This window comes from Rattus norvegicus, chromosome 4, assembly GCF_021556685.1.
Source record: "Rattus norvegicus strain SHRSP/BbbUtx chromosome 4, alternate assembly SHRSP_T2T, whole genome shotgun sequence".
Lineage (NCBI taxonomy): Eukaryota > Metazoa > Chordata > Mammalia > Rodentia > Muridae > Rattus > Rattus norvegicus.
The window spans coordinates 122,612,443-122,624,979 of NC_141537.1; the positions used below are offsets into that span (position 1 = coordinate 122,612,443).

At 55.5% G+C, this 12,537-nt stretch overlaps 1 protein-coding gene across 6 annotated transcripts; it reads left to right on the top strand.

Annotated features, from left to right (window-relative positions):
* On the top strand, positions 1 to 11,912 carry Tpra1 (transmembrane protein adipocyte associated 1). Of its 6 annotated transcripts, none has more exons than XM_087659517.1 (12): positions 1 to 219; positions 3,718 to 3,807; positions 6,273 to 6,404; positions 6,516 to 6,648; positions 7,734 to 7,820; positions 7,954 to 8,026; positions 8,118 to 8,197; positions 8,560 to 8,670; positions 8,750 to 8,810; positions 8,962 to 9,064; positions 9,212 to 9,292; positions 11,341 to 11,909. In XM_087659517.1, the coding sequence occupies exons 3-12, from the start codon at positions 6,289 to 6,291 to the stop codon at positions 11,603 to 11,605; spliced, it is 1,110 nt and encodes a 369-aa protein (XP_087515643.1). In that variant the 5' UTR covers positions 1 to 219; positions 3,718 to 3,807; positions 6,273 to 6,288; the 3' UTR covers positions 11,606 to 11,909.
* The last annotated feature ends 625 nt before the right edge of the window (positions 11,913 to 12,537 follow it).

The window sequence follows — 12,537 nt, forward strand, 5'->3', positions numbered from 1 at the left end:
GCTTAGACGAAAAAACACTAGCCGAGGCGCCTGCAAGTCGCCGCTGCCAGGGGAGGGCCAGGGAAGTCCGCGGGTTCCGTGAGTCCTGCGCGCTGGCGGCGTCTGGCTACCTACGACCGACCCACGTAGAACCTCGGCTGCGGTTCTTGCGCGACGCTCCCCGGTTCTCGCTACCTCTTAGGGGTCGGAGTCCCGCGGCCTGCGCAGCCCGGCTCTCAGGTAAGCGCGGCCGAGTCCTCGTCTCTTGCTCCGCCAAGCTAGTGAGGCGGCCCTACCCTGCTCCTTCTTCGGGCTTGGGCCTACCGTCTCCTGTCCCTGTGCCATTTGGGGTACAGCCACAAGACAACCTTTGAGAAGTTTCTGGGGACCCTAGTGGTCAGGACCCGGATCCTGTACGGAGCTGGACACGGGCAGCTCTGGTGCAGCCAGAGCTCGGCGGCAGCCGGAAAGGACAGCCTATGCTCTGCCTCTGCCTTCCTGGCCTTGCGGAAGGAAGGGCAGCTCCGTAGCGAGGAGGGGGCTGTGGGGTCTGGGGCACAGACACACACTCCTTGTCCAATTCGGTTGCATTGTACTGGAAATGAGCGTCGTAGCATTTTTAGGAGATTTTATCTATTCTAAAGGGTTGAGTCACAAGACCCGGGTCAGACAGACACAGAGCATGTAAATACACCTGCTGCCGATGGAGTCCTAGTTCTCTAAAAGCACACCAAAGAACTGGGTGGTGGTGGAGGAATCCGGAGGTGGAGGCAGCGGGAATCAGAAGTTCAAGACCTGCCTTGGCTATTTGCAGAGTTGGAGGCTAGCCTGGGCCCCATGAGACCCTATCTTAAAACACAGACATTGAAAGAACAATACCCAGGTGGGCGAGAGATGCTAAAGTTCCCTCGGAGAGGGAGGTAACAAGTCAAATGACGAGATCAAGCTCGGGGAGGGCCCCTGAGGTAGAAGTTGGTGGCTAAAAAAAGGCAAGAAGGATTGTCAGGAGGCAGAGGGCAGGTCACCTAGAACCGTCCTTTCTTCCTGTTGTCCACGGTGGCCTCTTAGGACAGAGCCTCTTCTCTATCACCAAGGCTGACAGATTCAGAGAGAGAGGCATTGAACCTAGCCTCTATCCTCTGGAGATTTCCTACGCTGCTCTGCAGTTAGTTTTAGAGGCTTAGCAGCCTAGGAGGTAAGGGAGAGTTTTTGGGGCTGCTTGCATTGCTACCCTTCTACTGGATAGGGATCCTATATAAGAGCTCAGACAGTTTGGGCAGACCCATTGCACAGATGGGAAAGACAAGCTCTCTTAACCTCTCCCAGGGCAGGGAGAGAAGGCCTCTGGGGAGGTGTCTGGGTGTCAGAATAAGTCTCACCTAGGCCCAGCAAGCCTGCCACAGAGGGTAGGAGGAAGGCGAGGCTTGAGTCGTGGGCAGGAGCCTGGCCTCTGGAGAATGCTCTGAGGTCAGAGCTGCCCTTTCAGGTTCACCGGTGGAAGAAGCCTTGCCTCAGTTCCCTGGTGACCAGAGGCCTGGGCTCCCCATGATGCTCTGCTGCGCTCCTTCCAGATGTCGCAGCCCTTCTTGTCCCAGTCAGTCCCCTCTCCTTCCTCTTTTTCCTGGTGGGCCAGCGCCTTTCACTTCTCTATTACTGCATGTGCCTAAGGCCAGAAGATCTGGGGAAGGAGAAGCCCTGTGCCCTAGGATAGATGGGGGTGGGGGGTCTGTGGGTCCCCTGGCCCATGCCTGCTCTTCCTTTGTTCAGGACCCTGATGGTGCTTGCCCAATGTTCTAGGACGGAAGCACAGGGCATGGAGCCTGTGCACTGGAAGAGTGTCCTAATGTGCTTGTTATCATTATTTCAATTATTTCAGGAGCAGTCATAGCAAGTACAGTGTGCCTGACTGTGTCCCGGCCCCAGTAATGCTGGAGCAGGAGTGTTTCAGGTCTGGAGTTTGTCCACTAGCTCAGGAAGAAAGGAATACCTTGAACTACTGCTAAGTGTAGAACTGGCCAGGAGGACAGGCTCTAAGTTGGGACAGCTGAACTCTGGGTAACAGGCAGCCACACCTGTGAACATTGTGACTCCTAGGGATGGGTTCCCAATTCTTCAGGGGAGAGTCGCAGGTGGCAGCTCACACCTCTAGCCCCCCTTTCCTCCCTGAGTCCATGGGCAGACCTCACTGTATGTTCATTCCTTCAACCTGGTACCTGTGTGGCTTCTACAGACACACACACACTCTCTCTCTCTCTCTCTCTCTCTCTCTCTCTCTCTCTCTCTCTCATAAATGAGTGTTTTGTCTGCATGTCAGAAGAGAGCATCAGATCTCATTACAGATGGCTGTGAGCCACCATGTGGTTGCTGAGAATTGAACTCAGGACCTCTAGAAGAACAGCCAGTGCTCTTAGCCACTGAGCCATCTCTCCAGGTCTTTGGTAGACATTTTCACAGCTTGCCTCTCTCTTTTGACTGTCTTAGCAACCTTGCTAGGTAGCTGTCATTGTCCCTGTGACTCTCAGAAGGGAAGTGACTCATCGAAGGTCACAGCAAGCAGGAGGCAGGGCCAGGAATGCCATCCTACTCTGCCTTGTGAATTCCAGAGCATACAGGAGCTGGGAACCAGGCCTGGGAACACAAGTCCATTTTCACCCTAGCTGTTAGGAGGCTGGGACAGGAGAATCACAGGTTCAAGGCTAGGCAACATGGGCAGCATAGGGAGACCCTGTCTCCAAAGGAGGATTAGGGATGTAGGTCAGTGTCCAGTGCTTACCTAACATAGGTCCGGTATCCAGCATTCAAATTAAGTAAACATATGATATATTTGGGAAATTGAGAGGTCAAACTCAAACCCCCTGGTAGTGAAGGGGACCTAGTGGTCTTATGATTGGGAAGGATGGGTATCATGTGTGGCAGAATCCAGGAGTTACTAGGAATTCAGTGTTTCTCTCTGCATCCACCTCCTGGCTCTGCCCTTTGTGAGCTTCTCTCCAGGGCCCCAGCCCAGAGTCACACTTGGCCTGTTGACCTCAGCAGGGTAGCTTCTCACTGGCCAGTGTGCTGGGACTTTCTGGTTGGCCAGGTTTGGACACGCCCACATTTCCTGCTGTTTGTGCTGGGGGGGGGGGGTTTGATCACATCTAAACCTGTGGACAGAGCAGAAGTGCTGAGTGCCCTCGGAAAAGTGATGCTTTGGCTGCCTGACCCTATCCCACCTTCTTTGATCTGCTGTGTACCTTCTTCCTGTCCTACCTAGGCCTGTCCATTCTCTGCAGTGGCCTAAGGGACCCCGCCCACATGACATGGGGTCTTGTCACCTCTTTGGAAAAGCCTTTTCAGTACTGAGAGTGAAATCATGTTAGAGGTGTGCTACCCGCCTGAGCCAGCCTTACCAACTGTGTTGATCTTTCTAGCTGCCCGTTCTTTCCGGTCTTTGGCCAGGTCTGTTTCTACCTCCGAGCTTTTGTATTTGCTGTTCTCTCTAAGGAACGTTCTTTATCCAGAGTTTTCCAAGGCTGACTCCTCAGTCATGTGTCCTCTTGACAGAACACCAACCCAAAGCAACCTTCCTAAGTTCCCTGGAATTCGACCTTGGCTGTGAAGCAAGGCCATGATAACTAGAGAGCTCACCTTATGGTCTTGTTTGTCCGGAGCAGCCTTGGGCATGCACTGGGGAGACCTACTTCTACCTCATGGTCTAACTTGGCTCTCGTTCCTACCATCACATCCCTATTCCAGCTAACAGGAAGAAAGGGCACGACCTCAAACTGGCGAGTTGCACTCAAGCTGAGGGAAGCAGACGGAAATCCAGGGTTCCACTGGTAAGAAGTATGCATCCTGGAGGCTCGTTCCGTCATAATGTCCCACTCCGCGGTCTTCTCCGCACTTCTCCCTAGCAGAGTTTTGCTTTTTCAGTACAAAGGGTTTGTGTCTCTTCCCTACCCCCATCCTTGGGAGGAAGACCTCAGGAGGGTAGGCCTTGCCTGCTCTGCCCCTCCCACACCTGAGCAGCCCAGTGAGTTGTTGGTTATATGAACCACATGGTCAGATCTGCTGGGCATGAAGGGTGGTGCTCCGTTCACTTTTGCTGCTGTCAGGACTGGGGAAAAGCCAGCTTCTTTTGGGGACGCCTACTAGGAACCAGGTACATACTTTCCCTCCCTGTTCCTCCCCATCAGAAAGCTGAAGGTGTAACAGATCAGAGAAGGCTGGGGACAGGGTCTTGGCTGCCTGTTTAGGGGGTTCCTGTGAAAGATCCCATGCAGAGAGACCCTTACTCAAGTCTTGGGAAATCGCTGACCCCAGACACAGAGAGACCATTTTGGATGTAATAAGCAAAGGCGAGGTTTATTACAGAGACCTATTACAGAGATCTCCGGGCCGACACATATCCCATGCAGGAGACAGAGGTGTCGACCACGAAACTCAAAAGTCAGAGGGTTATATATAGAGAAAGCTAGGGGGTTTTGGTGTGGTTACATATAATTGGCTCATTCAAACATAGCAGTGAGAACAAAGCAGAAAGAGTACGTGTTAGAAGTCAGGGGCTTATCAGGGTCTGGAGGACACCTAGTTGAAATATGGCCCTGAGTGAGCTGGGGGGAGATGTCTTCCTGCCAGACGTCCCATGAATCAGTCCCATTAACTCAGGCTGGTTCCTGTATTCCTTTTCCTTATCTTTATGGCTTGCTAGTCCTGGCTGCAGGGCTTAGCCCTGGGTCTGTGGCCTTTTGGGGTTTATTCTTTTAATTTTGTATCTCTAAACCTAGAATTCGTATAATTCTCTTTTCACCTGTCCCTTTCAGCAGAGACAGCATTAGAGTGTAATGACCCTGGCAAACCGAGAATATCCCTGAGTCCCTCAAGCCCTGCCTTTTCCTGCTGCTGCTTATTAGTGATCCACGGCGCTCCTTTTTTTTTTTTTTTTTTTTTTTTTTGGTTCTTTTTTTCCGAACCCAGGGCTCCTAGGCAAGCGCTCTACCACTGAGCTAAATCCCCAACCCCACTGCGCTCCTTTTGAGTTACCGCTGACACTGAACTGGGGGCACCGATCTCCTTGCCACTCCTACCACAGACAAGTCACCAAGCCATGACCTTTTCCTCTGAGAAGTTTTCCGGAGCATTCCTGATACTATGCGAGCTCGTGCGCCCACGTCTGGGTGGAGTGTCTGGGACATAGCCCCGTCTGCAGAGTCAACCCCAGCCTGTTTCTGTGTTGGTCACGTGCATGGCTCTGTTGAGTCTGGATCCGCCCACATCACATTTGGGAGACTCATTCATTTTGCCGCAGTTCAGGCTCATTTTTTCTACTGCCATCTTGTGGTCAAGGGCTGATACTGCTTCACCTGTGCAAAACCCTTGCCTGGCTGCTGAAGAGGTGATTCCCTTCAGATCACTGACCAGAATACTGTCACCCATGAGTCTCAGCTTGTCCTGCAGGAGGCCCCACTACCATCCCTATGCAGTCCTCTCACCAAGGTTCCTTGTCTAGGGTTTTCTGGCCACCATTAGTCCCCTCCCTCCAAGGCATTCCTGGGACCTCAGATCATGAGCTCTCTGGTTCTCCAGGCTGAATGTCAGACTTTCCTCCCCACATTGCCACAAAGACACTGGCCTCTGGGCTACTCTGGTCTCCAGCTTCCCTGGGCAACCTGGCCCTCTCAGATGACCCCTTTGACCCTCTCTGTACCTAGAGACCTCTCTGTGCTTCAGGCGTCCCCTCCACCTGCAGCTGCTTTTCCAGTGCAGCAGAGAGGGTTCTGGGTTCCTTTGAGGACCTTAGCGGCTGTGTTGTCTCCGATCAGATGGTGGGTGGGTTTTACAAGGTAGAATTGGGAGTCGTATCACTCAGGCCTCCCAATACAGTCCTGCTGGGGCATCCGCCATCACCATGGCCTCAGCAAGAGAATACTGGTCTCGGTGCCATTCCAGAGGGGGACACTGAAGCACCAGGAGGCCAAGCAGCAGGAGCAGGGTGGGGACCATGCTCTGAGCTCCTACATCTCGGGAAGAACAAGTTGGACAGTGCCCATCGTTGCTCTCTGGCACATGATGCTCAGTAACTGGAGGTGGCTTGTGTGGCTATGAGGGGCACACGCTTAAGGTAGAGCCTGAGAGGAGGGAGCAGGCCCTGTATGGAGCTAAGAGCACCCTCAGCCTTCTCCCAGCCTCCTACTCTGTGAGTCCCAAGTACAGCCTGTACTCTGCACTGCCACTTTGGTTTTCCTTGGTAGCCTTAGACTGAGGGAGGAGGGCCAGGGCCCTGCGCCCTAACCAAGTGGGCTTGTCTTCAGGGCCACTGCCGGTGGAATGGCCAACCTGCAGGAGGCCAATGGAAGCACAGCGTGGCCACCGCCCCCAGCATCCAATATCAGTGAGCCCCACCAATGCCTGCTGCTGCTGTATGAGGATATCGGCTCCTCCAGGTAGGGTTCCTGGCCCCACTCAGGGAGGGCCAGGGCTGGGCTCTCAGGGTGTGATGGGCTGGGAGCCGTGCCCCTACCTCACCAGTGAGCCAGCTTCTGTACCCCTGCCAGGGTCCGGTACTGGGACCTCCTGCTGCTCATTCCCAATGTGCTCTTCTTCATCTTCCTGCTCTGGAAGCTTCCCTTAGCTCGGGCCAAGATCCGTGTCACCTCCAGCCCCATTTTTATTACCTTCTACATCTTGGTGAGTTTCCTCCCATCAGTGACAAAAAGCCCATCTCTGCTTTAAGCACAAAAGGGAAATGAATGGATTGTGTCCATAACGAAAACGCCTTCAGTTACGTCTGGATCCAGGGCTCTTCCTCTTGCTCTCTACTGCACTTGGTTCTCCCTATAGAGATGATGCCAAGCACAGATGGGAGCTCACCCGGCTCTCCCAGCTGCACCAGGGAGTCGCTCTTTCCTGGCTGCTAGGGAAGACCTAGCCTGTCCTTCGATTGATCTACCTAGGATCCCACATTCATGCCTGAGCCAGTAACAGACTAGCAAGGAAAGGGAATGTTGGGGCAGGTCGGTAGACTGCGCTGACTGAGGGAGGCAGATAATTCCTACGGGAAAATGGGGAGCTGGCACTAGAGGGGTGGAATGAACACTGGGTGAGGAAAAAAACGTGCACAGCAGCAACGTTCAATCCTCCGTTCCTCCACTTGGATAATGTCTTTGAGGCAGGCTTACCTGTGGGGAGAGCCTGTGGTCTCAGCCTTTGGTGGGCTCTATGCATGGTGCATAGGGATAAGGAGAAGGCTGTACATGAGGCAGAGGCTCTAAGGGTGACCTCCTTGGGTATGCCCCCATTCCAGGGTGTGGGGCTGTCTTTTCTGTAAGGAGAGGAGCCTGACTGAAGAGCTGAGTGGCTCCCTGGTCCCTTCTGAGGTCTGAGCTTCCCACTAATGGGTGGTGGGCATGAAGGGAGACATGGCCTGGGGAGCACTGGGGGCTGCGTCATAGCCTCAAGGCACTAGCAGGCTGGCGAGGCTCCAAGATGGGGGGTGGGCAGAGGTTGGCTTTCCTCTACCACTTGCCTAAAGTCATAGAGCAGGGAAGCAGCAGGGATAGGTCAGAATCCAGGTGCCTGGTTCTCTAACCATGGCTATTTGACGGGGCTTCGGGTGGGTAGCAGTGGGGTGGTCCATGCCTGAAGCCTGTGTTGGACCCTCCCTGTCCCATTCCTTGTCTAGTTAAAACCTCCTATTCTTGAGTGGATCCTGCAGAAGGGAAGGAAGCCTTGTTGGTCCTGACACCGCACTCTGTTCTTCTCTTGCCCTGCAGGTGTTTGTGGTAGCCCTGGTTGGCATTGCCAGGGCTGTGGTTTCTATGACAGTCAGTGCCTCTGATGCTGCGACAGTTGCTGATAAGGTGCATGGGAGAGGCCAGTCTGGTGGAGGTTACAATGTGCCCTCTGTATCCTCATCCTGTTGGAGAGACTCAGGGAGGTCTAGCTAAGGGTGGAGCCCATCCTTAGTTGACCCCGTGCCTCTCTGTGCCCCAGATCCTGTGGGAGATCACCCGCTTCTTCCTGCTGGCCATTGAGCTGAGTGTGGTCATCCTGGGCCTTGCCTTTGGTACGTCTCCTTGGACCTGGGCCCACTCTCCCTACCCTTACCCAGAGATGGCCCCTAGAAGGAGGGGCTGACTCACCTCTGTACCTTATAGGTCACCTAGAGAGCAAGTCCAGCATCAAGCGGGTACTGGCTATCACCACAGTACTGTCTCTGGCCTACTCAGTCACCCAGGTATGTGGTGGTGGTAGGGTCAAGGGTCATGTTTCTAAACTCTGAATGTTCCCAAGAAGTCACATGGACTAGGCAGGGCCAACTTTTCCTGGACACAGACTATGGGTGAACCTTGAGAAGGCTAAGAAATGTGTGAGGGCGAGTGTCTGGACAGGCACCCAGGAGTACATGCTGTGGGCGCTTTGCTGTTGTTTTAAGGCTGGATAGGCTTAGGCTTTGTCCACAAGGGACTCAGCCAGCGTCTGGACTGCCCCTGGAGTTAGGTGGGTGGGCACGGAAAGGCCTGACACACTGGGCAGCTCTGAGCTGTACAGGGAGAGGCTTCAGTGATAGAACTGAACTGACCTCCTTGCCTACCACAGGGGACTCTGGAGATCCTGTACCCTGACTCCCATCTGTCAGCTGAGGATTTCAACATCTATGGCCATGGTGGCCGCCAGTTCTGGCTTGTCAGCTCTTGCTTCTTTTTCCTGGTGAGGTCTGGCGTGCTCCCTGGGGGCAGGTGAAGTAGCCTGGCCCGGCCCGGCCTCCCTGTCACCCCTATCTCTGCAGGTCTACTCACTGGTGGTAATTCTCCCCAAGACCCCGCTGAAGGATCGTGTATCCCTGCCCTGTGAGTACCTGCTGGGTGGGGTGGGGGCCACGAGAGCACTGGCCTGCTCCCAGCCTGCAGCTGGAGAGCCTTGGGAAGGGGCAGAACCCCAAGATGTATACCTGGGCCTGAAGGTAGGGTGGTTCAGAAGCTCATGACCCTTGCCCCCCAGCACGGAGGAGTTTCTACGTGTATGCAGGCATCCTGGCCACACTTAACTTACTGCAGGGTTTGGGGAGTGCTCTGCTCTGCGCTGACATCACTGAGGGGCTCTGGTAAGAGGGTGCCCAGTATCAGGGTGGGCTGGGAATGGGGTACAGTGGCCACCACTGTGGCAGAAGGGGTCCTCATCCCTCTGGGTAAGGCATGGGGTCGGGGCAGGAGCACAGGCCCTGGCCATGCTGACCTGCTCCCTACTACAGCTGTGTGGACGCCACCACCTTCCTGTACTTCAGCTTCTTTGCGCCCCTCATCTATGTGGCCTTCCTCCGTGGCTTCTTCGGGTGAGTGATGCCCAGACCTCTGCACTCTAATGTGGCTGCACCTCCAACTACTGTGTGTGCATGGCAGTGGAGGTGGGTGTGCAGAGGGCACTGTGTGTGCATGGCAGTGGAGGTGGGTGTGCTGAGGGCACTGTGTGTGCATGGTAGTGGAGGTGGGTGTGCAGAGGGCGTTGTGTGTGCATGGCAGTGGAGGTGGGTGTGCAGAGGGCACTGTGTGTGCATGGCAGTGGAGGTGGGTGTGCAGAGGGCACTGTGTGCATGGCAGTGGAGGTGGGTGTGCAGAGGGCACTGTGTGTGCATGGCAGTGGAGGTGGGTGTGCAGAGGGCACTGTGTGTGCATGGCAGTGGAGGTGGGTGTGCAGAGGGCACTGTGTGTGCATGGCAGTGGAGGTGGGTGTGCAGAGGGCACTGTGTGTGCATGGCAGTGGAGGTGGGTGTGCAGAGGGCACTGTGTGTGCATGGCAGTGGAGGTGGGTGTGCAGAGGGCACTGTGTGTGCATGGCAGTGGAGGTGGGTGTGCAGAGGGCACTGTGTGCATGGCAGTGGAGGTGGGTGTGCAGAGGGCACTGTGTGTGCATGGCAGTGGAGGTGGGTGTGCAGAGGGCACTGTGTGTGCATGGCAGTGGAGGTGGGTGTGCAGAGGGCACTGTGTGTGCATGGCAGTGGAGGTGGGTGTGCAGAGGGCACTGTGTGTGCATGGCAGTGGAGGTGGGTGTGCAGAGGGCACTGTGTGTGCATGGCAGTGGAGGTGGGTGTGCAGAGGGCACTGTGTGTGCATGGCAGTGGAGGTGGGTGTGCAGAGGGCGTTGTGTGTGCATGGCAGTGGAGGTGGGTGTGCAGAGGGCACTGTGTGTGCATGGCAGTGGAGGTGGGTGTGCAGAGGGCGTTGTGTGTGCATGGCAGTGGAGGTGGGTGTGCAGAGGGCACTGTGTGTGCATGGCAGTGGAGGTGGGTGTGCAGAGGGCGTTGTGTGTGCATGGCAGTGGAGGTGGGTGTGCAGAGGGCACTGTGTGTGCATGGCAGTGGAGGTGGGTGTGCAGAGGGCACTGTGTGTGCATGGCAGTGGAGGTGGGTGTGCAGAGGGCACTGTGTGTGCATGGCAGTGGAGGTGGGTGTGCTGAGGGCACTGTGTGTGCATGGCAGTGGAGGTGGGTGTGCTGAGGGCACTGTGTGTGCATGGCAGTGGAGGTGGGTGTGCAGAGGGCACTGTGTGTGCATGGCAGTGGAGGTGGGTGTGCTGAGGGCACTGTGTGTGCATGGCAGTGGAGGTGGGTGTGCAGAGGGCACTGTGTGTGCATGGCAGTGGAGGTAGGGGTACAGAGGGCATGGGGTGGCATGCGTGCATCCATGTGTGCAGCAAGCACAGGCAGGGGAACCACTCCAGACACAGGGCTGCTGTTGAGCACTGCTGTTCCCTCACCTAGTTTGTCAGCAAGCACCTGCTGTGAGCTACGGTACAGCTCCTGCTGTACAGACACCAAGGGAGCAAAGCAGGCATGAGTGTACTCAGGGAGCACGTACCTGGAAGGAACCCTGGGGGCCCACAGTGAGCTGGTGCATAGGTGCAGATGGGGAATGCCTGAGGCTAGGGTGCAGGGGCAAGGACAGGCTGCAGTGTGAGCTGGTGGAGTGCAGGCAGGGGTGTGTTGTCCTGTCAGGCGGGTTGGTAGTCATGGGCCATCTCAGGGGAGGCCTAGGTGAGGCTATATTAGGTCGTCGCCTGTTCCCGTCTGCACAGGCTGCTGCTCGTTGAATCTCTTCTAGCTATCCTGAAGACAGTGACCAGGTTCAGGAGCGGGTAGTCATATGTGACGCTGCAGGCATGGGGTCACGCTTGGCCAGGGTTGGTGGAGGCTAGGGGTTAATTATTGAGGGGCTGACAGACCCATGGGTGCCGAGATATAGAAACTCTTGCCCCTGCTCTCAGGTGTGGGTGGGACCATCTTCAAAGCAAGTCTTGGTGAGCTCAAGGGTTCCTAGCTTCTCAGAAGAGCTGGCTTCTGTCTGTCTCTGCTTCTCCTGACAGCGTCTCTGCACTCTCTCACCAGCTCAGAGCCCAAGATCCTTTTCTCTTACAAATGCCAAGTGGATGAGGCAGAGGAGCCAGACATGCACCTGCCACAACCCTACGCCGTGGCCCGGCGCGAGGGCATCGAGTCCGCAGGACCCTCGGGAGTCTCAGCAGCCAACTACTCCAGCACGCAGTTCGACTCTGCTGGGGTGGCCTACTTAGATGACATTGCCTCCATGCCCTGCCACACGGGCAGCATCAACAGCACAGACAGTGAGCGTTGGAAAGCTATCAATGCCTGAGTGGGCACCTGAGCGTGTAAAGACAGACGGGCTTCTAGGTGCAGTGGAGTGCTGTGGAGGAACTCATGTGGATAGCCCTGGGCAGGCTACCTGCACCCCGGCTACCAGCCCCTTCCTGTTCTTCACCCCCAGTTCTCCTCTGCCTCCTGTGCTCCTGTTTGGGACCGCCGCACTCCTGGCACTGCATTCCTGCTGGGGTCCTGCCTGCCCAGCTCCTGTCCCTTCACAGCTCTCAGCCTCCTGGCCACAAGGCTGCAGTGTATATATTTTCTTGATCTATTTTTTAATAAAAGCAAAAAGAGTAGTAGGTGTGGGTTGATGCCTTTCAGCAGCAGGGCCATACAAGTGGTAGGGAGGTCCCCCAGAAGGGATGACCCCAGAACTGGCTGCCAGGGCCAGGTGAGGGGCCAGGTCACTGTCACTGGGGGACAGGAGACCGACATGGAAAGAAGGGAGTTCTGGGGAGCTGGGGTCTCCCTGGCAGTGTAGTGGAGCCTTTGTCCCTATCAACGTCAGCTCCTTAAGCTATCATCTCAGGCCACCCCTCTCCAGTTATGTCATCTGTAAAGCAGGGGCAAAGAGACCCATCTGACCCTGTGTGCTACCAGTCACCTGCCACAGAAACTTATTCTTTTTTTTTTTTTTTGGTTCTTTTTTTTCGGAGCTGGGGACCGAACCCAGGGCCTTGCACTTCCTAGGTAAGCGCTCTACCACTGAGCTAAATCCCCAGCCCCACAGAAACTTATTCTAAGTCTCTGGAGCCATGCCGGATACGGCAGGGATGTTAACTGAGAGCACAATGGTAACGGACAGGAACAGTAGAAGAAAGTGCTGAGAGTGGGCTGGAGCAGTGGCTCCGTGTTAGGAGCACTAGTTGCTGGGAGTGGGCTGGAGCAGTGGTTCAGCAGTTAAGAGCACTGGCTGCTCCTTCA

What these genes read in the sequence shown, in the direction of transcription:
- Tpra1 (XM_087659517.1), top strand. Translation starts at nt 6,289, where the DNA reads ATGGCCAACCTGCAGGAGGCCAATGGAAGCACAGCGTGGCCACCGCCC. An exon ending in CTGCGACAGTTGCTGATAAG is followed by an intron (nt 7,821 to 7,953) that starts GTGCATGGGAGA and finishes TCTGTGCCCCAG; the next exon opens with ATCCTGTGGGAGATCACCCG. An exon ending in TTCCTCCGTGGCTTCTTCGG is followed by an intron (nt 9,293 to 11,340) that starts GTGAGTGATGCC and finishes CTCTCTCACCAG; the next exon opens with CTCAGAGCCCAAGATCCTTT.